Source organism: Gadus chalcogrammus, chromosome 1, assembly GCF_026213295.1.
Source record: "Gadus chalcogrammus isolate NIFS_2021 chromosome 1, NIFS_Gcha_1.0, whole genome shotgun sequence".
In the NCBI taxonomy this organism is placed as follows: domain Eukaryota; kingdom Metazoa; phylum Chordata; class Actinopteri; order Gadiformes; family Gadidae; genus Gadus; species Gadus chalcogrammus.
This window is the reverse complement of record NC_079412.1, coordinates 13,079,663-13,103,826: the sequence shown is the minus strand read 5'-3', so window position 1 is coordinate 13,103,826 and position 24,164 is coordinate 13,079,663. Positions and strand designations below refer to the sequence as shown.

The following is a 24,164-nucleotide window of genomic DNA, read 5'->3' as shown; positions in this document are numbered from 1 at the left end:
TAAGAAGGAGCCGGACAGTACGGTGGAGTCCTCCACTGTTTGGCAGTGTCGTGTCTCCCAAACGCAGGGCTGTTGTGACTTATTTGACATATCTTCCTGTTTCACAGGTTAAAGACTTTTTGAAGTAAAGAGGAGCATCTCATCTGAACCTGATGTGAGTAGAATTGTGTAGCAAAGCACAACTGACGTGACTTGTATGTTGAATATAATTCACTGATAATGTGTGAAGGAAATCGGGGATTGTGGTGGTTTAACTCATTTGAAATTTAAATAATGATTCTACCTGCAAGTAACATTTTAGAGACTATACATTCTAACTTGTCAAACTAAGAGGTAAATCACTATTGACTAATGACAGTCCAATAATTAGTATAATTTATATTAAAAAGCTGGATTAATTAATTATCTTTAATCATTATTTAAAAGTTTGATGAACCCAAAAGCCCTGAATTTGTATTGTCATTTATCTGATTTAATGGAGATGGTAGATGTTGAACTGTGGGATGGTGCCCAGGTTTTGGGACCATGTGTAAACTGTTCCTTCCTTCAAAGGTCTATCATGGATATTTAACTGCAGTTCTGTGAGTATCCCAACTTAACCATGAAGATGAACTGCAAACTGTAAGTCATTAATTTCTCATTACTCTTGGGCACATTGATGTATTTTGGCTTCCTGGTGAGTTAACCCGTTAGCTGAAGGTTGATCTGAGTAGTAAGGATGTTTTATTGGTTCATGGGTTACTTAGGTGTTTGGTTTATGTTGGTTTTAATGATTTGTTAAAATGGTTACAGGCTCCAAGTTATTGTTGTAAACTGGAGTAATGGGTTGGGTTCTGATATCTTCAGTCTTCTTTCCAGCTACTCTCCTGAGCTCTGCATCTTCATCACATGAGTGTTGCTCTACTGTGAGGGTGTGGTCTGAGTGAGCAGAGGTGCATACTGGGATACAGAGCTGTCTGAATTCTACAGGTCTGTAGACGCGCCCCCTCAGGGGAAACCGAGTGTTTGAGAAACCGTTGTGACGTCAGTTACATGGACTAGAATGTTCTTTAAGATGGAGACAGGGATTCAGAAGGAGAAAAACCAGGGGGAGATGAGGGGGCTCCTCATCTCAACGACTAAAACACAACTTCAGTCTGACACGGAGAACCATGGAACACATTCAACCGTCCCCTCCAGGCATCGTGACTCCTCAGGAAGAGTTTCATTTCCAAGAAGGTCTTATTTGGGGCCATCCCCATATGGATCCTGCTCCTCAAGAGCCACCCCCCCTCCACTGGGTGGTCTTCTGAACAGATGACCTCCTTCCTGTCCTCAGGCTGACTAAAGCTGCACCGTTTGCATCTGTGAAGGCCCCTCATTCAGGAAACCACTGGACTACAAAGACATGACTTCAGAGACGTTGAATCAACCTGGAACACATTTTGAAGACGCCAAGCATAATCCATCACCAATGTGGGACGCCACTGAAAAATGTTGCACATAATTTACTTCTCTGGAGACATTGGTTGTTCTGTTCTGGGTGCCCTGGCAGGAGAGCTGGGGTTGGATGATGGAACGTTATTTGGCATGAGGTTTTTAACCTGCATGATTGTTTGACCTTTTATGGCTCAGTGGTGTGTGTGTGTGTGTGTGTGTGTTTGGGTTTGACATGATATGGATGATTTTTGACCATCGCTAGGGTTCTACTGTGTGTGTCTCCCACTCACAGCTGGCATGGGGTTCTACGTGCGTGTCCTGGATTCTATGTGTGTGTGTCCGGCTTGCTTTGACAGTAATAATGTTCATACGGGGGTCTGTGTGATTGGCTTGGGATATTGGTCAATTAAATCATACCTGATGGACGGCCACACGTTTACTTAAGGGCCTCCAGTAGACATGAAGAGCCCAGAGCGACACTCCGGAGCGAGATCCAACACACTGGGCAGGAAGGACAGTATCCAACTCAAGTGTAAAAGGATGTAAGCGGCGTGTTCAGATCAGTGACTTCAAACTAGGACTACACCAATCAGGATCAATGGAGGATGGACACCTAAAGGAATTCCACAAGGAGAGTGACGTTGGAAAGGGACCTAAATGGATATTCAAGATGACCTTCAGACCTGTAATGAGACGGCTCTTCCTTCCTGGCTGGATTGATGGAGAGCCCTGTGGATCTTGTCTTGCTCTCAGTTGCACGTCTTCTCAGGCTGAACTGTATTTGTTTCGGACAGGACTAGCTGAACGATTGGTTCCCTTAAATCAGAACCAATCTGGGAACTCCAACTAGTGCGCTCTTCGAGCTGAAGTTTTGCTCTTCAGCTGAGGAGGTAAGGAAACCTTCACTGGGGTTTCAAGGTGTAAAGAGGAGGATGTTTCAAAGTGTTCCATGGTACTCTGATGAGGACCGTTGTTGTGTTCCACTGGCTGGGAGGAAGAACCCTCACATCTTCCTCTTGGCTTTTCTCCTCTGAGAATCCTGGCGCCATCTTGAAGGATATTCCAGCTCATGCAACTGATGTCATGACAGATTCTCAAACACTTGGTTTCTCCTGAGGGGCGTGTCTATAGAACTGAAGACTTGAGACGGCACTGTATCCCAGCATGCATCTCTGCTCACTCAGACCACACCCCCATTAGTAGGATGCAACATTCTAGGGATGGAGATGTAGAGTTTTATAAAGTAACGAGGGAGCAGACAAAGGTGTTTAGAACACAATGGCATGTCAAGTCTGTAAATCTCTAAACCATGAAGATGATTGGATAGTTCAGGAATTGGGCTTCTATTTATTATGAGCAGTCCTTTCGCTCAGATGCCCACTTCCCACTAGACCTGTACATGTGTTGGCTGGCTGGCATGATTTGCTGTTGGTGATGAGGCGGTCAGGGTGACGTTGCAGGGCTTATGGTCGGCTCTCTGTGAGCTCAACCTTTAGATTTGCTCTGTATGGTTTTTACCCTGAATAATCTAGATAATTGTAAAATGTAGACACGGTTTTGTATTGAATGATTCCATTGTTCTTAGGCAAGGATTTGAGGTTTAAAGTTGTTGTGGGACGTACATGGTAGTTTGGTTCTTTGTACGGTTTTGAGTGATATAACATGTACACACTGGGTGCATATTAATGTAAAGGTACACTGAATAGTAGCAATGACCAACAGCAACAAACAGATCTCCTCAAGGTAAGTCTGTTGGCTGTGTTTTAATGAAGACCATCGCTGGACTTCAGGATCTTCCTCCGTTCAGCTCAAGGTGAGGCGCTGGTTATGTTTTTTTCTTTGGTTGGTTCCGGCCGGAATGTTCGGATTCCGGTCGGACGGTTTGTGCTTCCCGCCGTGGAAGTTTCTGAGTGCGGTCACTTTATTTAGTCCCAATGGTTAGCATAGAACGTTGTAGTCTTGATAAACATTAGAAGACACCTGGCAGTTAGTTGGAGCGGAGTCCCCCGAGGGAATCTGGCGGAACGTTCTGGCTTGTATTTGCGTAACCTCGAGCCGTTGCCAACGGAAAAAAAATTTCAGTCGGTTTCCATTGGGAATTGTTGCCCCTTATCTTAAACAACTTAAGTTTGATATAAAATAATAATAATAAATAATACATTTAATTTAAAGGGCGCCTTTCAAGACACCCAAGGTCACCTTACAGAGCATAAAGTTATCATAAATCGTTTAAAAACAAGACATTGTGGAAAAATACTAATAATAGATAAATAAATAAAACAAAAACAAGACAAAACAAACAATCAAGACAGTGATCAGTTAGACGTAAATACATACTGACACGTACGTCGTACAATATCTTGATAATTTTCGATGGTTGCGCCGTACTTCTAACCACGTTGACGGGACTCGCGCTGCGTACGAAACGGCCTTCTACTTGCGGGCCCATTTTTGACATCAGTGAAGGCTGTAAATCATTTCAAGCTGGAAGACATTTTGACAGTTCTTCAACGGAACCCAACACCTGAATATGGCTGAGTAAATTTGATTTAATATCGATACTGCTTAGTGTTTGTTACTTGTGCTTTTGTACGTTCTAAATATCTGCGGCCATTAATTGCCACAGAAGTTAAACCCTACCCAATGGAATGACGTTACACAACGACTTTGTTGCAGAGTTACCAACTGGATAATATCAAAGCTAAAATAATGGCAGTTTTTCTCACATGTTACAGTAGAAGATTATCCAGAACTGTAAAAGGTTAAAAAGGTAACATGTAGTTTGTCCCAAGGTGTCTGCCTCCTCACCCAGAGCCAGACCTCCACCTCCTCACCCAGAGCCAGACCTCCACCTCCTCACCCAGAGCCAGACCTCCGCCTCCTCACCCAGAGCCAGACCTCCGCCTCCTCACCCAGAGCCAGACCTCCGCCTCCTCACCCAGAGCCAGACCTCCGCCTCCTCCCCCAGAGCCAGACCTCCACCTCCTCACCCAGAGCCAGACCTCCACCTCCTGTCAGAAGTCCTCCAGAACAGGTCAGTGCTCTGGTGTGTGAGTAGAGTCTTCTCAGGTCAGTTTCAATGCATGGCCTGAACCACATCTTTAAACTTGTGGACTGCTGTCTTCATTCCCAAAAACGGGATGCTCATGTCTGGTCTCAAGTCTTTTCTAGCCTTGAGTTATAAAATAATGGTTCAATTAATTGTGACTCGGTTTCGGATGAGTCAATTAAGTTTATTGTTGGGCAAATTCTGATATAACCCTGCTGCTGTAGCTGAGAGGCGAGGCTGAGAGGCTGGGGACCGTCTTGTGGTGCCAGGATGGACCGGAGACTGAGGCTGGAGACCAGGGGCCTGCAGCACCGGACCAGAGGGTAACCATCACCAAGCTCATCTGAAACACTAAAATCCACGGTAGTTTAGGTCTGGTTTTGATCATCTAATGACTTTAAATCTGTGCCAAGCTGTGATTTGAGTTAATTCATACCGGGGTTATGTAAGAGTCATATGAGCCATTATTGTTACTAGTGCTGCTACGACCGTAGTGGATGAATTACTGAACGCGACAATCTGCAGACGTTGTCTAATTTAAGTGTTGCTCTGCTGAAGGCCCCGCCTGGTGGAGGAGCTGGTGGAGGCCCTGCCTGGTGGAGGACGTCTGTCATGGGGTAGATGGAGCTTGACTCTGAAGTGATCATCACACTTGCTGCCACTTCTCGTAGAATACTGCTACCACAAACTACCGGCGTTTGTACCATTATATACCAGACAACTACATCTGTTTTACCACATGTTGAAGCAAGACTTCCGCTGTTTGTTCCAGACCAGGACTCTGTCTGAGGAGAGCTGCTGGAGGAGCTGAGACGCTGGAGGACGACTAGGAATCGACCAACAAGGATTCCTCGTAAGTTTGTATTTACTTACATGGTTGACGTAAAGGGCAAAATACAGCTGTTCCTTTGACATGTGTTAACCAACTACCGCTGTGTTTTCTTACTAGAACGTGTTTCTGGAGCGGAGGTGAGGTGGTAGGGGAGCCTTGAATCTGGAGGAGGACCATCACTCTAACCACAAGGATTGGAAGTTTGTATTAACCTAACAACGTGGAAATAAAGGGCTTTAAAATAAGACAAACTACATATTTGTTTCCAGACGTAAGGGCCGGACTTGCGCTGTTTGTTCCAGACCAGGATTCTCGCTGAGGAGAGCTGATGGGGGAGCCAAGACTCTGGAGGACGACATCACTCCACCAACAAGGATCCTCGTAAGTTTGCATAAAATAAACAGTGTGGACTTGTTGTAACGCAGGATTAGTTTGTCCAGTACAAGTTACGGCATACTACTGTGCTTGTTTACCAGACAAACTACAGCTGCCTATTTGTTACGCGCCATTAGAGCCCAACTACTCCTGTGTTTGTGACCTTACATTAGAGACAAACTACTACTGTGTTTGTTACGCGCCATTAGAGCCCAACTACTCCTGTGTTTGTGACCTTGCATTAGAGACAAACCACTACTGTGTTTGTTACCCTACATTAGAGACAAACTACTACTGTGTTTGTTACCTTACATCAGAGACAAATTACGTTTGTAACCAGACCAGGAATCTGGAGGACTGATGGAGAAGCCGTACATCTGGAAGGCAAATCCTGAGGACCACCAGGACTCTATCATCAAGGATTCCTCGTAAGTTTGCATTATCTGGACATGGTGGACTAGGTTGGGGGTTCAACTCTCAAACCAATGGTGCCGGGTTCAAGTCCTCAGAATACAGTGATGCGTCCTTGAGCAAGGCGCCCTAAAGCCTGCCTGCTCCTTAATGACTTATCTTTGGTTCAGATAATGTTGCATCTTTTGAATATTGAACCTAATCAATGTCCTTGTTTGGTCCGGGCAGACACACCTGAGCTGAACCTCACCTGATCCTGTTTGTCGGGGGCAGACACACCTGAGCTGAACCCCAACTGAACCTGACATCCTGCTGGTCCCGTCTCCTCAGTTCATCTGAGCCTCGTCCTCCAGAAGACTTGCTGAGCTCAGCAGAGACTGATGTATCAATGACCTCCAGTGGGAGTGATCTTCTTGACCCCACATGTAACCGTGTGCTTCCACACGCCTTTCCCTCACGTCTGTCACTAACCTCACTACTTCACTACTCTCTACTGCTTCTTCTTCTTCCTTCTCTGTGGTTCGAACCTTTACACGGAAGGCGCGTCTTCCTGCCCTCAGAGGGTTCAGCGTTAGGGTTGAGAGTCAGGGTTTAGAGTCAGGGACAGAGCTGGTCAGGGAGGACTGATTTAACACAAACCTCTTCACTTGCTTTCGGAATGGTGGTGACATTTTGAAAAGATTCATTTGGGAAAATGTTTTCCTCTACTTCCCTTTACAAAATTGTATTAAACTTCTGTCAAGTGCTTTTGTTATATATTAAAATTCCACATTGACTTCTACATGTTTGGTGCGGTTCATTTAATTGTCCTTCAACTTGGTTAATGTAAAGCTAAACTCCTGCAATACATTTAATATACATGATTGTTATTCAGCAATGTTCACATAATCCATTTTGTAAAAATATGAAACCTCCATATTACTACTAAATTCAAGCCTATTCATGTATTTAACAATGTACATACTGCCCCGCAGGCCATTCTCTGCTACTACAACACGTTCAATCCACCAACCCGTCTCGCATCAATGTACTACAGCTACGTTGGTTCAAACGGAAAATGTAGTTTGGTGTGAAACTGTTGTCCACCAATCCACCAGTGCTCAGAGGCACACGTTTGAGATGCACACTGAACAGTCACAAAATACTCTATACTGTACAGGCTAGTAGATGTTGCTTGCTTCTTTCTGCCCCGAGTTTGCACAGTGCAACAGTGATGACGTACCTGAGAAATCCATGTATTGAAGACCGGCAAATTTGCCGGTCTTCAATACGTTCACATTACAAGCCCTCATTTTATATATATTTATATATATAAAATGAGGGCTTGTAATGTGAACGCTATAATATGAAGACTTTCTCATAACTATCCTCATGTTAGTGACATTGTTCTTGTCTTGTTTCTATAAGTAATATTTATTTTAATTCATTGTTTTCTATCTCATGCAGGACCTTGAAAACATGCAGCATGCGATCAATAACAATAGGCCTATGTATTCAATAAAATTATTTGAACATACATTTGCTACATACAGATCACTTCCGCGATTTAGAAAAGTACTAGACACGCCTCCGACTACAAGTCACGCCTCCTACAAGTTACGCCTCCTCCGACTACAAGTTACGCATCCTACCACAAGTTACGCCTCCGTCTTGCAGGACGCAGGCAGATACGAGGTTGGTTTCCGAAAAGATATCCGCCTCCAGCAACATGATTGGTCCAAACAAATATGACGCAAAATAAAGTGAAACTCCCCCTTCACCCGGGTTTGAGTGCATCTGCCATCAGATTTTATATATTATTATTCAGACGGATTTGTGAGACTCATGTAGGGTTTACCAAATAATCAGTGATATAAAGGTATATATCTCAAGCAACTGATTTCTGCAGATACTGTTGAACGCAGCACAGCACGTACGTCACGTTTTCCTCAGCGCACTTTGTCCCACCTACTGGCCAGACAGCCAATCAGAGCGAAGCAACCCCCGGCATTTTCTCACGCAGGGAGTCCTATCCATGTTGGGCGCCAAGTCTGATCAGCTGAACCGACACTATTTGAGTAACGTAATAGTCTCTCAGAAAACCCGCCGACTGTTTGTTCAACATGGATTGTCCAGTGCGCCCAATAGAAGAGGATTTGTCCCCTGGCGTATTTAAAACGCCACAGAAACGGTTGTCTGCTGTCCCCCAGCTGTACTCGGACTTTATGCGATGGGATGTTGAGGACACATGTCAATTTCTTCGAGGGCAGGGGCTCCAAGAATGGACGGGCACTTTTAGAGGTACATTTTGTTTCCCTTTTTAGTGGTAGATTGTCGTTTGAACAGCCATGCAAACCTCAAACTATTTGTGTATACATTGTCCGGTTTTAGCATTAACGCTAGCACCTTTGACCACTACTGCTAAACACAACCTGAACCTATAGCATTTACATTGTGGCCATTTGATAGATAAACATATGTGTATATACCTTTTTTAAAGAACATGGAATAACTGGTGTTGGGCTGCGTGAACTTACTGAAGAGCTTTTGCAGAAAATGGGTATTAGGTAAGTCTGGCAGGGACAACTGTCGCTCAATAAGATATGGTATCTGCCTAATGAAATGTGCTAGTCAAAGTCTATCCTCCTCATACACATTTCTTACACTTATTTTTTCGTTTCCCCAGCCCGCTAGGTGTCCGCCTAGAAATTCTGCACAATATTAAGAAGCTCAAAAGTTCTTCAATAATCCCCTCCAAGGTAATTCAATTTTTGCAGAGAAAGCGTCAGAGATAAGACCAAGTAAATGGTTGTTAAGCTGAAGGTTTGTTTTGCTATGGTTTGCTGAAACTCTAAACCCTTTCTGAGCCAAAGGAATGTCCACACCTGTGAAGCATAATGCAAAACTGTAAAACCTGCTGTACTCAGCATATTCGCTTTCAAACTCACTTTGTTTCAAAACAAGGCAACAGACCAGACAGCGTTTAGGCCTGTTATCTCTGCAGTATTGAATGTACTGGTGTTGTGCCTGCAGTATTTCTGTGATGTACAACATGTCGCATCATGCTGATACAACCTATCAACACCTAAACGACTGATTCTGAGGCTTGGAGTAATGTTTTTTCTCTCCTCTTCTCTTTCAGGTGTTTAATGACCCCATCCACGGACACATTGAACTCCACCCTCTTCTGGTCAAAATCATGGACACACCTCAATTCCAACGACTGAGGAACATCAAGCAGCTCGGAGGGGCCTACCTCGTATTCCCCGGAGCATCTCATAATCGCTTTGAGCATTCCATTGGGTGTGTGTGTGTTTCCACATATGTTTCCATATATTAGGCCTTAAATACCCTCAAATTAATATAATGTATGCTTGTAAGTTCATTGCTTTCTTGAAAAATAATGCTTTGTGCACTGCATGCTTGTGTAGCAGCATTTAACTGGGATATTTTGTACTGACCACTTATGTTTGTTATGTTTGAATCTAACCGGATTCTCTGTGGCAACATTTATCAATTAAACCATCTGTGTTAATTGACTGGTTGCAGAGTTGGGCACCTGGCTGGAAGACTTGTGCGCTCTCTGAACGAGAGGCAGCCTGAATTGCAGATAAATACCAGAGACATCCTCTGTGTGCAAATCGCTGGCCTGTGTCATGATCTAGGTGAGTAAGAGCCACACCCCTAACCGCAAAACCACTGCCAGTTTCTGTGTGAGAATGAAACCAGTTATGGTTGCCGTGAGCAACGATGGGATGGTAAATGAATGAATGAATGGTTCCATATTTTCTAAAGCTATTTCTCCCTCTCTAGGACATGGACCTTTCTCTCATATGTTTGATGGGAGGTTCATTCCTAAAGCACGTCCAGGATTCAAATGGAAGGTACTGAAGTATTCTCTCACTGCTTTCCCCATAACCCAAACCCCTGTTTCAAGGTCAGGCGTTGCAGTTTGTTTATTCCTCTTGCTGTTGGTTCGAAGACAATTCACAGACCCTTATCTGCTAACACGCTAGAACAGGTCAGACGTCTGGCCAAACATTCCTAAACTAATTTACTAGTTGCTACCTTCTATCCACAGCCTCAGGATCCAACCAAAAAACACTGAAGTTTTCAGAAAGCAAAACTAAATTTATTCTCACTTTAGGAAAGAAAAGGTTTGTCCTTGAGATATGATAAATGAGAGGTGATTTTGGTAAATTTTGAATTCTTTGAGAATCCAGAAAAAACATACCATCCCTCTCTGCTCCCTCCATACGTTTCTCTGCCATTGAGATGGTAACTCTGGGTTTGCGAATGTGAGGAACGATACAGTTGTGTACAGATTTAAGAGCTACAATTTAAGTATAATCTGTGGCATAGTCATCCATCTGCTGACAAGTTAAGAAGTGAAAAATGCTATGGGAGCATATTCGTTTCGAGCATGAATACGCTCCCATAGCATTTTTCGCTTCCACTTTTAGGTGGCCTGTAACCCTTTACGAGTAATTCCTGTTTTTTCTGCTGCAGTTATTATTTTCAGAAGGTATTTATCCTTTCTTGTTAGTTCTTCTGAAAAATCAACCAAATGCAATGACAATGGAATCTGTATCCCAAGAATTAGCATTATAATTTCCCAGATTTTCTCACACAAATGCATACATTTTTGGACACATTGTTCTCTATTAAGTCAACTGATTGAAAGTGTGGATCTGTTACGTTTTTTATTTATTTATTATTTAGCAGTGATAACTCATGAGTCAATCGGACTAGAATAGTTTATATTTTCATCTCATTGCATGGTCGTAATCTGAACTCCACCAACGGTCTTGGCCGCAAGCTTTGTTGTTCTATATTTACATGTTCTCAGTTCTTGGGTTGCAGGCCAACTTTTTTTTTTATATATCATATCATATGCTATGATTACAATAGGCTTATGCAGACATGGTGAACAAGTTGGGATCCACCGAAAACACATTTTCAATCCAAGTACAAGCACTTACATTTGGATACTTGCTGATACAAAGTACGCATAAGTACTGCATACTACCATTGCAGTTCTAACAATGACATTGAATATATTTTTGCACAATATATGCAATGCATTATATGCTAGTTAATGTTATTTTGTTGAGACAACGGAAATGCATTGTATTCCTTAAAGAAAATACGCCATGTAGAAACAAAACCAAACTCGAGTGCACTGACTCACTTTAAAGGTCCCATGGCATGCTACTTTATAGATGCTTTTATCTAGGTGTTAGTGGGCCCCTAATACAGTATTTGAAGACGTTCAAACATGTCTGCCTTGGTTCCGAATTACAGCCACTACGAGCCAGTCCCACAATGAGGCCCCACATGCGCTGGCCTTTACAGTGGATGTATCGCAATGGCTTGGAAATCATAATGTCATACGGAGGCGGACACAGATTTTGGCCGTGTTCTGTAAATATTCTAGGACACCCCAGGTGCTCCGGTTGGAATCCTGGAGCTCTATATCTAAATAATTTAATATAATATATAGATATCTATATAATATATATTATCACGACCAAAAGCTGTGTGCGCCTCCGGATGATATTATGAATCTCGTCTGGTTCTTCCATGTCAATCTGAAGTACAGACTGAGCGGCGGCATGGAGGAGAAATGGATTGTTGCCGGGATTCTCCCGCCTGAGCCCTGCTGCCGGGCGGAGACGGTGATGCACCGCCGCCGATATGGAGGAGAAAGGGATTGTCTCCCGCCGGAGCAGCGCCCCACGGCGCTGCTCCGGCGGGAGACAATGTAGCGGTTCAATCTGGACTTCAGGGAGTCAAAGCCAAATCCAAATCGACACGGCTGAGCTTTAATTTTTCAAAGGCGGAGAAGGATACTTAGTGCTAATTTTACACCTAGCGTACTTTCTAGCCACTGGGGGACCATAGGCAGGCTAGGGGAACGCATATTAATGTTAGAAAACCTAAAAGTGTAATTTTCATTCCATGGGACCTTTAACAAAGTGAATGAATCAGTGGGAATACTATTCATGTATTCCCACTGATTGAAAGTATTGAGAATACCATAGACGGCATGGAATATATATACCCAACGCAGATTTAACGCAACATATAATCATGTATCCACATGTGTCTTGATTGTTTCTGAAAATTGTACGATCTCCTACGTACTTGTGTGAATCCGCACTCCTTCTTCTGCCTACCCGCTCAACTCACGAGAGGTGACTGCCACGTTACTGTAAAATGGTATCGGGTGAGGTTGGATCTGAGTCATTTTAGAGTTTGGGACCAATACGGAGTGCGGTACTGGTGTCTGTGCATCTGTACCGATGAGCACACCACATTAAAGGGCTGATTATGGTTCCACGTTCACGCAACGCAAGGACCACGCAGACGCTTCAACGCAGTCGTCAACCTGTTTTGGTTCTGTGTTGGGTTTTAGCGAGCGGACCAATCGCGGCCCTTGCTGCTGTGTCGCCTCGACGGACGTTTACAATTTTTGGGAGGCGCACGTCAGGCCCTTGCGGTAGACGTAAGGAGGGTCTGCAAGGACCTAACAGGTCTGTACCCCCCTTGTGTTGCCTGAACTTGTGACCATAATCAGCCCTTTAGGTTTATCTTTTGGCAGGCAGTAATGTTTCAGCCGATAAGGGTTGGCCATTGAAATGTTAAATGTTAAAAGGTCTCTATTTGGCTGTTGGCATTCATTAAATAAGATAAGAGCTATATATCAGCTGTTTGAACAACCCTTTCAACAAACTAGTTGCAAATCAAACCAAGTTTATACAAGCTCATGAAAAGATTGTACTTTGTGCAGTGTTCGAGTTGTGAGGGAACATTTGTTGAATCATGTATGTGTTTCTGCTTGTGTGTCATTGCAGCACGAGACTGCATCACTAGCCATGTTTGACTATCTGGTTGAGGATAATGACCTAATGCCGGTGATGGAGGAGTACGGGCTGGTTCTACCGGAGGACCTTGTCTTCATCAAGGAGCAGATTGGGGGACCCCAGGTCTCCATTGACTCTCCCAGCAGAGGGGTATGTACATTGACTCTCCCAGCAGAGGGGTATGTACTGGGGCTGTACGGTATGGACTAAAATGTATATCACAGGTCAACAGTGACGGCGTCTGTTATCACGTTCCACCACTGGCTTTTTTTGTCTTAAGGACTGGCTTTGGACAATGCATGCGGAAGCGATGTCTGAGATGCAGGGACAGCCTTACGCTACCAGCTTCTGTCTCGTACGGTGTGGAATGAGAGCTTGTGAAGGGACTAATGCGTAAGCACGTAGGTGCGCAGCAAGCACGTAGGTGCGCAGCAAGCACGTAGGTGCGCAGCAAGCACGTAGGTGCGCAGCAAGCACGTAGGTGCGCAGCAAGCACGTAGGTGCGCAGCAAGCACGTAGGTGCGCAGCAAGCACGTAGGTGCGCAGCAAGCACGTAGGTGCGCAGCAAGCACGCAGGTGCGCAGCAAGCACGCAGGTGCGCAGCAAGCACGCAGGTGCGCAGCAAGCACGCAGGTGCGCAGCAAGCACGCAGGTGCGCAGCAAGCACGCAGGTGCGCAGCAAGCACGCAGGTGCGCAGCAAGCACGCAGGTGCGCAGCAAGCACGCAGTCAAATCTGTCCCTGGGAAAAGTAATGTTGCGCCGAAGTGAAACTTTACTTTTTACATTAAAGTATTTACGTTACTGTATTAACGAGCAACTTACTTAGTAACGCGTTACACACAACACTGTCTACCGGTCACACCGGTCTCTCGGTAACGTCAAAATCCATACCGTAGCGCAAATTCACACCGGTGTACTTTCTATACCGTTTATACCGTACATCCCTAGTATGTACATTGACTCTCCTCACAGAGGGGTATGTACATTGATTGTGGTGTATGTGTCTGACCAATTAGAAATCGCAAATGTTGAACATTAAATATTTATGATCTTTCACTTTTTTGGCAATGGTGGGAAGAAGTTTTTGGTCAGCAAGGCTGTCCCAAAACCTCTTCCTACCATTGACAAAAAAGTGAATCATTCTCACAGTACCCCCTCCAATTAGACTTGCTACACCACAAAACAGGTATTTTTTCTGTTCTGAACCTCATTGCACGGCACACTGAAATAGGGTTTCCTGTGAAATGTGATGTGTTCTATTTCTATTTGCCCGTTGATCGTTTCCTCGTGCTGTCGCTGCAGTGGCCATACGAAGGCCGTCCAGAGGAGAAGTCTTTCCTGTACGAGATCGTGGCCAACAAAAGGAACGGCATCGATGTGGACAAATGGGATTACTTTGCGAGGTCAGTCCATTCCCCACTCACTAACCTTGTTTGTCTGTTCTGCTAACCGTAGCATCGAGAGTAAATGCCACTGCTCTTTGTAAGATTTTCACTGCCGCCATAACTGAAGTGATAAGATAAGGGGGCAGGATATTGTGGTGACTAGGTGATACATGGCTCAATCCCTAATGTCAAAAACCTGCCTGTATGCAGCCTTAAGCAAAAGCCTACTCCTTGATGCTCCATACTGATTGGTATCAGAATTCAAGCTTTGAAATAAATATATGAAAAGTCCCCTGAGTGACTAACTAGTAAACCTGCATTATTATTAGATTATATTTATTCTTTTCATTCCTCATCTCAGAGACTGCTATCACCTGGGCATCAAGAATAACTTTGACTACCACCGCTTCCTCAAGTTTGCCAGGGTGTGTGATGTGGAAGGGGAGAAGCACATCTGTACCAGAGACAAGGTCAAATGATCTCAGACTTCTGTTGGTACTCTGATTCGAGCAGCTCTCTAATTGGTCCTTTATTTGACTAAACATAACTCGGGGGATTCATTCAACAGGAAGTGGGCAATCTGTATGACATGTTCCACACGAGAAACTGTCTCCACAGAAGAGCCTACCAGCACAAAGTAGCCAACATTGTTGAGACTATGTAAGTACTGCGTCTTTGCTAGGTACTATAATACTACCAGTTTCATCATCTAGTCCGGTATTTACATGATGAATCAGAGTCTTTGTATTCCAAACTGAGTTTGGTTGTGTTTTTCAACTAGGATCACAGAGGCATTTTTATTGGCAGACAAACACCTCCAATTCGAGGGGTCGGATGGGAAAATGTTCACAATGTCCACAGCTATAGAGGACATGGTGGCATACACCAAGCTGACTGGTAAGTGTTGAGACCACACTGTGCTGTTTTTGGCTTCTTAGTGTTGCATAACGGTTACGTTATTTTTGCAATACCCAAGAATAATTATCTTCCTGACCCAAGGCCTCCTTGAAGAGCCAGTGAAACCAGTTTCAGCTGGAATTCCCAAGCCAACTTTGATACTTTTTCAGTACCGTTGATGTGCATGAGCGTTACGAGTCCGGGAAGCCTAACCGGTCCCGGACATTTAATAAATCGCTGCTCAGACTGATTTTCACCATCAACACACACCATGGCGTTGTACTACAAGTGTCCGAAAAGCTGAACTTTCTCTCGGACGCCGCAGTCAATTAGTTTTTCGCTCCTTTGACCTGCTGTTCTGGGTCCTTTTGACTTCTTTCCCCTTAGAATTATTTATAACGTGCAACTGCTTCTCTCCCAGGCATATACTGAGAGACTAATGCATGTATTACTAGCAGCAGGCTTGATTACTAATAATAATAGTAATGTTCTTTCTGGTCTACCTTAGGGCTGCAGGATATATCGGCTATGTACGATATATCGATATAATTTCCAAGGGGATACAAGATTTGACAATATCGTTTATATCGATATGCGTTAAAATGGTCAGTTTCCCGCTCAAGCGTCTACAGCGCTTGCCTTGGAGACTGTGAGCGCGACCCCTCCCCCTCTCACTCTTTCCGAACGTGCCATGTGCAAAGACGCCTCATTCCCACCCCCGCCGCCCCCTCACAACACAAGCATGGATGATACCCGTAAAGAAAACGAGACGGCGGCGGGAGACGAAATTGTTTCAAAGAGGAGAAACAACGGCTCTATAATGTGGAAATAGTTTGGGTTTAAAAAAAACAGATGAGCAGCAGCTGCAGGTCATCTGTAGAGAGTGTAGCAAAACCGTTGCGACTAAAAGTGGAAGCACGACAAATCTGTTCCACCATTTACAGCAGCGGCACAAAGTGCAGTATGAGGAATGCGTAAAACTCCGTGGCTGTGCTGCTGCATCACCACCGGCCGCGACAGTTTCTTCTGCCCCGAAACAAGGGCCGGCGCTCGGCAAATGTGTTGGGGGCGCCCTCTGGTGACGCTCTTAATTAATTAATTAAAATATACGAAACAAGCGAAATGAAACCAAACATGTTCCCAAATGGAACGGAGAAGGGAGGGGGCGGGGGATTAAAGTTACGGCGCACTGAAACCCTCACCGTAGTACGCAGGACAATGCGACGAAGCCAATGCTCTTAATGGTAGCTAATGTGTGTAACCTACAGCTTTATATTGTTTTGCATAGGTGATTATTTTGTGAAGAAGGTGAAAAACATCCCTTTTTTTTTTTTACATGTTCATTGAATTCTGTTGAAAATAACGATACAAAATCACATGTTGCAGTCATATGGACCTATGTTTTAATATAAGTGCTTGCAACATCTCACATGTGGTTTTTGACTTGCATAAAAAACATCTAACCCACTCTATAGAAAATATCGAGATATATATCGTATATCGCCATTCAGCCAAAAAATATCGGGATATCATATTTTGCCCATATCGTGCAGCCCTAGTCTACCTAATGAAAGCTATAAATAAGCTTCAGATCATCCGGAATGCACGTGTACTGACCAAGACCAGAAGGAGAGCACACTTCTCTCCTGTCTCTTCATTGATGCCCGTCAGTTCTAGAATAGATTTTTAAAATCCTCCTATTGGTGTTCAAAGCGATCAATGGAATAGCCCTGAATACATCAGTCAGAGATGCTGATGTATGCACCTTCTAGATCACTCAGGACCGCTGGCACCGGCCTTTAAGTTGTTCCCTGGATGAGGACAGAGACCTATGGGGAGGAGTTATTTAGTGTCTATGGTCCTCGCCTCTGGAACAGCCGGCCGGTGGAGCTTAGGAATCACAATCTGAATATCTTTAAAGGAACCTTAAGACGTACCCATTTAGCTCAGCATTCTCTTAATCCATTTTATTTATTTATTTTTATTTATTTTCATTGTTATATTAAGCACCGGCTTGTATTGCAATTTTGCACGAAAGACGCTTTATAAATAAAGTTTGATTGATAGTGTTGTGGGGGAGAATGGCAAAAACATTGGACGTTTTTAAACCACATCACCACATTTAATAGAAAAACGGTTTTGGGTTCACTGGCTCTTTAAGCAAGATGCCTCACCACTACCTGCTCCCTACTAAAATGGTAAACAGCTAAAGAAGACCAATATAATCAGCTGAGAGCAGGACAAACCCAAGGACTGCCTGAGGCATGCTATAACGTTTCAGTCTGTCTGTCCCTCCTGTAGACCACGTCTTTGAAAGGATCCTCTACTCCTCCCTGCCGGAGCTGCATGAGGCCAGGGAGATCCTCCGCAACATCGTCTGCCGTCGGCTCTACAAGTGTGTGGGCCAGACACAGGCTGAAAGGCCCATCGTACTCACAGAGGTGCGTTTATTTGTGTGTGGGAGCTAGGAGTGAAGGAGGAACAGAACCGTGACAGTCTTTGTGCTCGTTCCCTTGTCTTCCCTGAAGGAGATGCGTCTGAATTGGGCAGGCGAGGTGGCCAAAGCCACGCCGCAGAACGGCAGGCTGAACGACGTCGTCCTGAGGCCAAAGGACCTCATTGTCCACGTGAGTCCCTCCCTCCAGTGGCTCTTAAAAGGCTCCATACACTTCCGTTTCCCTGTGGGAACGTATGCACGTACTGCGGCTGGAACAAATGCATAATTTAGAGCCAAATTCTTTCAAGCAAAATTTTACTTGCAAAAACCCATAAAAAAAACAAAAGTTAATGTTGATGATAGGGAAGTCTTTGTCACAATGACAAAGACTGCATGGGAAAGTGTCAGCCACATAAATTCCATACAGGTGAGTTTCTTGGCAGGCAGCTGAGACCACTTCTGTTGAAATAAATACTATGGTTAATCAATTTAGATCTCTTCAAAGAAATGGAAAATAAATGACATGAAAAGTCATTTGATTTCTCCAGTAATCCTTCCTAAATTACTAAGGACTACAAGTCTGACACGTTACCTTGAGACACGTTACCTTGAGACTATCTCCCTGATTACAAAACCATTGTCTATATTCAATTAAAATATTTTACGCTTAATACTACTTATGCATTCAACAGATCAGCGATTTTTTTGCCAGGCAGCCTCCCTGTTTTTTATTAATGGTTATGGTGTTCCCTTTTTTGGTCAATATATGCTACTTGTACTCCTCATAGACCTCAACAATCAGCTTCTGTTCGCCGCTGGAAAAGATCTCGCTCTGTCCTTTTCGGACATTTTATCCATGATTCGACATTCACGGTTCTGGGCTGGTGACATATCTCATGAGCGTGCGTACTCCACGATAATGTTAGCCTTGTTTGAACTAACCTGAACAAGGCACAGCTGAATTGGGTTGATAGAATGGCTTTAGCCTCAAGTGGAAGTTGTCTTTAGTTCTAACTGGGCTTTATCAACAAATTCCCCTTTTCCACCGACGGTACCAGCTAAACTCGTCTCGACTCGGCCCACCTGCGTTTCGATCGCCAAAATAAGGTACCTGAGACCCCAGGGGCCTCATTACAGAAAAAATCCTAACTTCTCATCCTAACTAAAGTTAGGGACTCAAAGATAGGAATAATCCTAACTTCCTATTACAGAAGCAGTCCCTAACCTGTTGGCCGTTTCCTATCTTATCTTTGGCCTCCTATCTTATCTTGATTTAGGTAATCCTAACTGCTCTGTAAATCAGATTTTCGATCTGCAATCGTCAGTTTCTGCACTCAGAATGTGCATGTGTTTGATAGAACGAGTTACTTTTAACATTAACAGAGACTGTTGATAAAGGATCTTTGTTAATAACGGCAAGATAGTTGCACTAGTACGACGTCATGGCAGGTATTGATACAGGGAACAAGAAGAGGAGTTATAAAGTAATTCTTCCACCAAATTCATAATGTAATGTCTTTGCAGGAAATAAAATTAAATCAAAATATGGTCAGGAAAATTTAAGAAATCATTACGCGGCTCCAGACTGCGACCAAAATTTGAGTTTGCAACTGTATTTTTTGTATTTTTATTTGTACACAACGTTAAACGGGGAAGGGGCGCATAAGTAGAAACAGTTGGTATAGATGTGAATCAAAATAAAATGTAACACTGAATTTGAAACCACACATTGACATTACTGCATCCATTATCAACATATTCATTAGTAATACAGTGAAAAAAAATAGAAAATCACATTGCCATGTTGATTTACGGTGTGTGCCCCTAAAATTTCTGGTTGTGCCCCTACAATTTTCAGTTAGGTGCCACAGTGCTCCTAGTGAAAAAAGTTAGTCTGGAGCCCTGTGAACTGATACTTTTATGTGACGTAAACACGCTGCTGACCACTGATTGGCCAGAGTCACGCCACTGGACGAATAATTACGAGAGCGATGTCCGAACCTGAAACCCGACACCCAGGATCTTTAAATACTAGCATCCACGATTTCCAATTGTGTAATAACATGACCAGGTAATAATAATAATGTAATTTAAAACCTTGACATAATCTTTCAGATGTCTATTAAATGACAGTTGACCACAAGGCGATACTATCTATGCCTCTTCTTGAAATGCTTCATGTTTTAGTCGGCAGAGGCTTGTAATGCTGCGTAGCATGATAAGGTGCAAGTAGCAGAAAAAGTTGACATGGGCGCTAATTTTCAGTTGAAAAAAAAGGACTTCTTGAAGGACTTCATTGCGGCGTAAAAAGCGGCACATTTTTTGCGCATTACGGCATAAAAAACACTGTTTGCATATTTTACTGTTTTTTTACGGCGTAATGAAGGTGATACGTGACTGAGTGAGGTCGTTTTCTGGCGGGGTTGGCTTGCCATCCAAACCGAGTCGTGCCACACTAGGTCATGGCAAGTTGGGCTGATACTGTCGTTGGAAAAGGGGCATAAGCGCCGCCTTAGTTAGCGACTTTGATGCAATACCCCTATGGCCTGGTGTTGTTGCCATCTAGGAGACTCCCAACTGTTTGGGGAGATGGCTGGTTTAACCAGTCACAGGTGTTCAGCATCACCCTATCCCCAGAGTCCAATCAGACTCGGCCCGGTGAGGCTGCTTAAACCAGCCATCATCCACACACACACTCCCAAAGGTTCCACTCAACAGGTTTGTGTTTTTCCCATAGATCTGTAGTGAGGATCAGGCCTCAGCAGTAGCATCTTATCATAGAATGCCTTTTGATTTTCACTTCAACAAAATCCTGAAAAGCAAAAATGGGATGACATTATAGCCATAAGTTAATAAAAAATGTCAGACCTTTTGTTGGAATGTCTTACTGTAAAGGCGCTGTTGGATCCTTTTCTGGCGTACTAAATAGTATGGTAGTATAGGTATTGGAACTTTTCTCTGCAGCATTTGGAAGTGTTGCATCACTGCACCTGTGATAAATGGGTAGCTGGATTCCCCAAACATTCAGGAAAGAGATGCCTGATTGGTCAGAAATCTAAATAAATTCTTAGATTAAGATGCAATCCACTTGAAACAGTGTATTTTGCTCACCAATAGCTGATGGAATGACATTTTACAAAGTACACTCAAATAAAAGCTACAGCACAGTTTTAATCTTAAGTGCGATGTCTGTTCAGTTCGTTGACAAGTCGGAGCCTGTCCTATTTCGTAGTGTTTCTTTCACATGCGGCGTAGATAGGACAAATGGAATTTGATCAAAGCGTGTAGAAGTAAGAGAACAGAAATCCATTAAGACGTATGTTGGATTGGGCAGGATTCTTCTTACACACATTTTTCTTTTGCACCTATAGCTTTCCCCCTTCATTTCACTGCACTCTGTACATATACACAACCGTGATTGTGACAAATACACCTCTGCATTAAATTGTAAGAAAAACACCCCTTTGTGTGTGTGTGTGTGTGTGTGTGTGTGTGTGTGTGTGTGTGTGTGTGTGTGTGTGTGTGTGTGTGTGTGTGTGTGTGTGTGTGTGTGTGTGTGTGTGTGTGTGTGTGTGTGTGTGTGTGTGTGTGTGTGTGTGTGTGTGTGTCATCCTACCAATTGCCATTCATGTGTCAGTAAAAGGTGAGATGTCTCCCCCTGGTGTCTTCTAGATTATCTCCATGGACTATGGCATGAAGGAGAAGAATCCCATCAATAGTGTACGCTTTTACTGCAAGAGTGACCCCTACAAGGCAATTCAGATCCGCAAGAACCAGGTCAGATCTTTGCCATTGAGCACAATTATTTTTTTAAAGAGATGTTGTTGCAATATTTGTATGAGATATTTTATTTATTTATATTGGTTGATGTGATGAATCTTAAATGCTGACTTCCCCATCTCAGACTACAATTACAGTAAAGAAAAGGATGGAAATAGGATCTGGTTGTCACTGATGAAATTAACCTGGAAGCCTGAAACTCGTGGTCATTATGATTAGAAAAGCTTATTTTCTGTAAATATTATCAATCTTAAGGTGTTATATGTTTCACTATATATACCTCTAGTCTCAGTCCCTCTACTGAACCTGAACACGTCTGTCCCTGACTGGACTTCTAGTCCAAGCAGCCAATCAGAGGCAAGCAGCATGCCTCTGATTGGATGCTTTGTTCTGGCTCCTGTCCACAGGTGTCCAAGCTCCTCCCAGAGCACTTTGCGGAGCAGTTGATCCAGGTGTACTGTAAGAAGACTGATGAGAAGAGCCTGGGGGCGGCCAGGAAGCACTTTGTCCAGTGGTGCATGGACAAAAACTTCTCAAAACCTCAGGTAGGTTTGTCTTTCCTTCATTTAATCACTCAAATGTATACAATCTTTTAAAATTAGATTGTTTTACTACCTTTTAGCTGGGCAGATGTAAGAGTCGAAGCAAAGCTTTTATTTTAGGTTATTCATTTTTCTATGCGATGTGTCCAAGTCCCATGTTGGCATGTTAACGTGTTGTGGGTCTGACCTGTTGGGTCTCGTCTCTAAGGGGCCACTCACACTAGGGCCTCGGCCCTGTGCCCGAGCTCATTTGCATACTAAAGTCTAGAACGTTTGGCTAGTGTGACCACGCCATCCGTATTCCAGCACGGAACAGCCCATTGGCCACGGCACACTTGGGGTGTGCCGTGGCCAAAGTACAGATGCTAATGAGATCACACGCGCACACGCACACGCAACATGAGCTGGATGACGTAGTCCTTGCGCGACCCTTCTTTCTTTATAGGTCCATGCCTTTCTTCCCCACAACAATCATTTTAAACAATGGCGGCAAGCGGTCCACGAGAGGGTTTACGTTGGTGCGATAGTGAAGTCGAGTGTTTACTTGAAATTTGGGCCGACGACAGCATTCAGTCGCAGCTGGACACCACGCTTGGTGATGACGTATTTATCGTATTACGACGTGCTGACGTATGTATGAAGGAGCAATCGTGCCCAGGCCACGGCCTTTGGGAGCAGTGTGACCACGGGCCAGCGGGGGGAGGGGGGGAATCGTGCTGAATCTTCCTGCAGCACGGAACAGGCAAACTTGCCTAGTGTGAGTGTGCCCTAAAGTTCTTCCCTTTTCTTTCTTCCAGGATGGAGATGTGAGTGCTCCGGAGCTGACCCCTCTGAAGAAAAGCTGGTCTAACGACAGCGGGGCAGAAGACCAGAGGCCGCTAAAGAGGGCCAAAACCCAACTAACATTTTGAACCAAAAGGAACCTGGTTTTCTTCTTGTTCTTACTCCTTTTTTGATACCATTAGATGAAAATGGGATGGCTTAAGGCCTTTTTGGGTACAATCCACATTGTTAACCAAAAAAAGGCTTGCACGTTTTGACCTGAAAGCATTTTTGGATTCTCCATTTAAAAAATATTAAGGAATGAATACTAATTGAATCAAAGTAGGAGTCTGTTGTTGGTCAGTGCTCAGGGTTATACGCTGTAAGGTTTATCTGATTTGTGAGGTCAATTTTAAAACTTCACCTGCTTCTGTTTTTATTTTTGTTTGGATATGTAAGTGCTATCCATAGTTTACATGTTAACTTGAGGACAATTTATGGTTGAAAGTTTACTAGCTGGGACTCTAAATGCTCCTTGTTTGACTTTTAAGTTAAACTATAATCAGGTTTGCAGAAACCTTCAGTTTTCTGCTCTTTTTATTTTGGCAAGGTGAAAGTTAACCCATTGGTCATTTAATCATGCTCCCTCCTGTACTCTTGAATGTGTATTTATATGCGCTGGGTTTTAACCTTATATTTGTTCAATCACATCTCACTCAGGATTTATTTTATTATTCAATATTCCTTTTGTTGAAACTTGTATTGTAAGCATTGAACAAACTTCCAAAATAATGTTTTGTTGGGATAACTGAGCCACAGCAACCACTTCATACATTTAATTGTGTGTGAGTCTTTGTGTGGATTGAAAATGCATATATATTCTTTATATATTATTGTTACTGTTCTTTTCAAAATACATGGAATTGTATTAAGCTTGTATTATGGGCTAAGATAGTGTTCAGAAGATTGCTTGCTGTTTTGGTACATCTGTATAAACAAAAGTTAAATGTGAGAAATATAGATTTATAAAAGATAGAAAGGAAGGCGGGGTCAAACATGGTGACCTTTATAAGGCAAAAGAAAAATAAACAGCTTTGACCTCAATATCTAAATGTTTTCTTTGTAACCACCAGAGGGCAGCATGACCTCATTGATTTCCCCAGCGCGCCAATCCGGTCTCCTATTTGGAAAGTTACATTTACATCAATATTTAATATTTGTTTAAGCATTCTAACATGTTTGGCCCATCTGTGTTCGGTTTTAAGCTCATCTATCCATGTTTAACTGAATTATTGCCATTGTTAAATTACCAGTGGAGATGAGTTTTGTTGGTATATTCAACCTTGAAGATCATCATACAGGATGTTCAGACACGACATGCTCCTCCACGAATAATATGTACCAGTTATTGCGAGGTATATTTTCTTTC

General features: G+C 43.4%; 1 protein-coding gene and 1 long non-coding RNA gene across 6 annotated transcripts; both read left to right on the top strand.

Annotated features, from left to right (window-relative positions):
* Positions 1–15: 15 nt before the first annotated feature.
* Positions 16–6,856, top strand: LOC130382551 (uncharacterized). 5 transcript variants are annotated; one of them, XR_008895593.1, is made up of 9 exons: positions 16–154; positions 553–4,453; positions 4,693–4,791; positions 5,027–5,085; positions 5,241–5,321; positions 5,418–5,437; positions 5,570–5,681; positions 6,016–6,103; positions 6,315–6,850. It is a non-coding gene; the product is annotated as an uncharacterized LOC130382551 (long non-coding RNA). The 5 variants fall into 5 exon arrangements; XR_008895592.1 differs by having other exon boundaries at positions 5,418–5,500; positions 5,603–5,681; XR_008895590.1 differs by having other exon boundaries at positions 5,418–5,681; positions 6,315–6,856.
* Positions 6,857–8,046: 1,190 nt separating this feature from the next.
* LOC130382508 (deoxynucleoside triphosphate triphosphohydrolase SAMHD1-like) lies at positions 8,047–23,856 on the top strand. The gene is made up of 16 exons (XM_056590307.1): positions 8,047–8,366; positions 8,566–8,632; positions 8,752–8,824; positions 9,208–9,368; positions 9,615–9,730; positions 9,879–9,949; positions 12,923–13,081; positions 14,235–14,335; positions 14,679–14,787; positions 14,886–14,977; positions 15,099–15,214; positions 17,516–17,655; positions 17,743–17,841; positions 21,324–21,428; positions 21,839–21,976; positions 22,771–23,856. Exons 1-16 carry the CDS (start codon positions 8,189–8,191, stop codon positions 22,882–22,884), a joined length of 1,839 nt encoding a protein of 612 aa, XP_056446282.1. The 5' UTR covers positions 8,047–8,188; the 3' UTR covers positions 22,885–23,856.
* Positions 23,857–24,164: the final 308 nt, after the last annotated feature.

What these genes read in the sequence shown, in the direction of transcription:
- LOC130382508 (XM_056590307.1), top strand. Translation starts at nt 8,189, where the DNA reads ATGGATTGTCCAGTGCGCCCAATAGAAGAGGATTTGTCCCCTGGCGTA. An exon ending in TTGCAGAAAATGGGTATTAG is followed by an intron (nt 8,633 to 8,751) that starts GTAAGTCTGGCA and finishes TCGTTTCCCCAG; the next exon opens with CCCGCTAGGTGTCCGCCTAG. An exon ending in GGCCCATCGTACTCACAGAG is followed by an intron (nt 17,656 to 17,742) that starts GTGCGTTTATTT and finishes TCTTCCCTGAAG; the next exon opens with GAGATGCGTCTGAATTGGGC.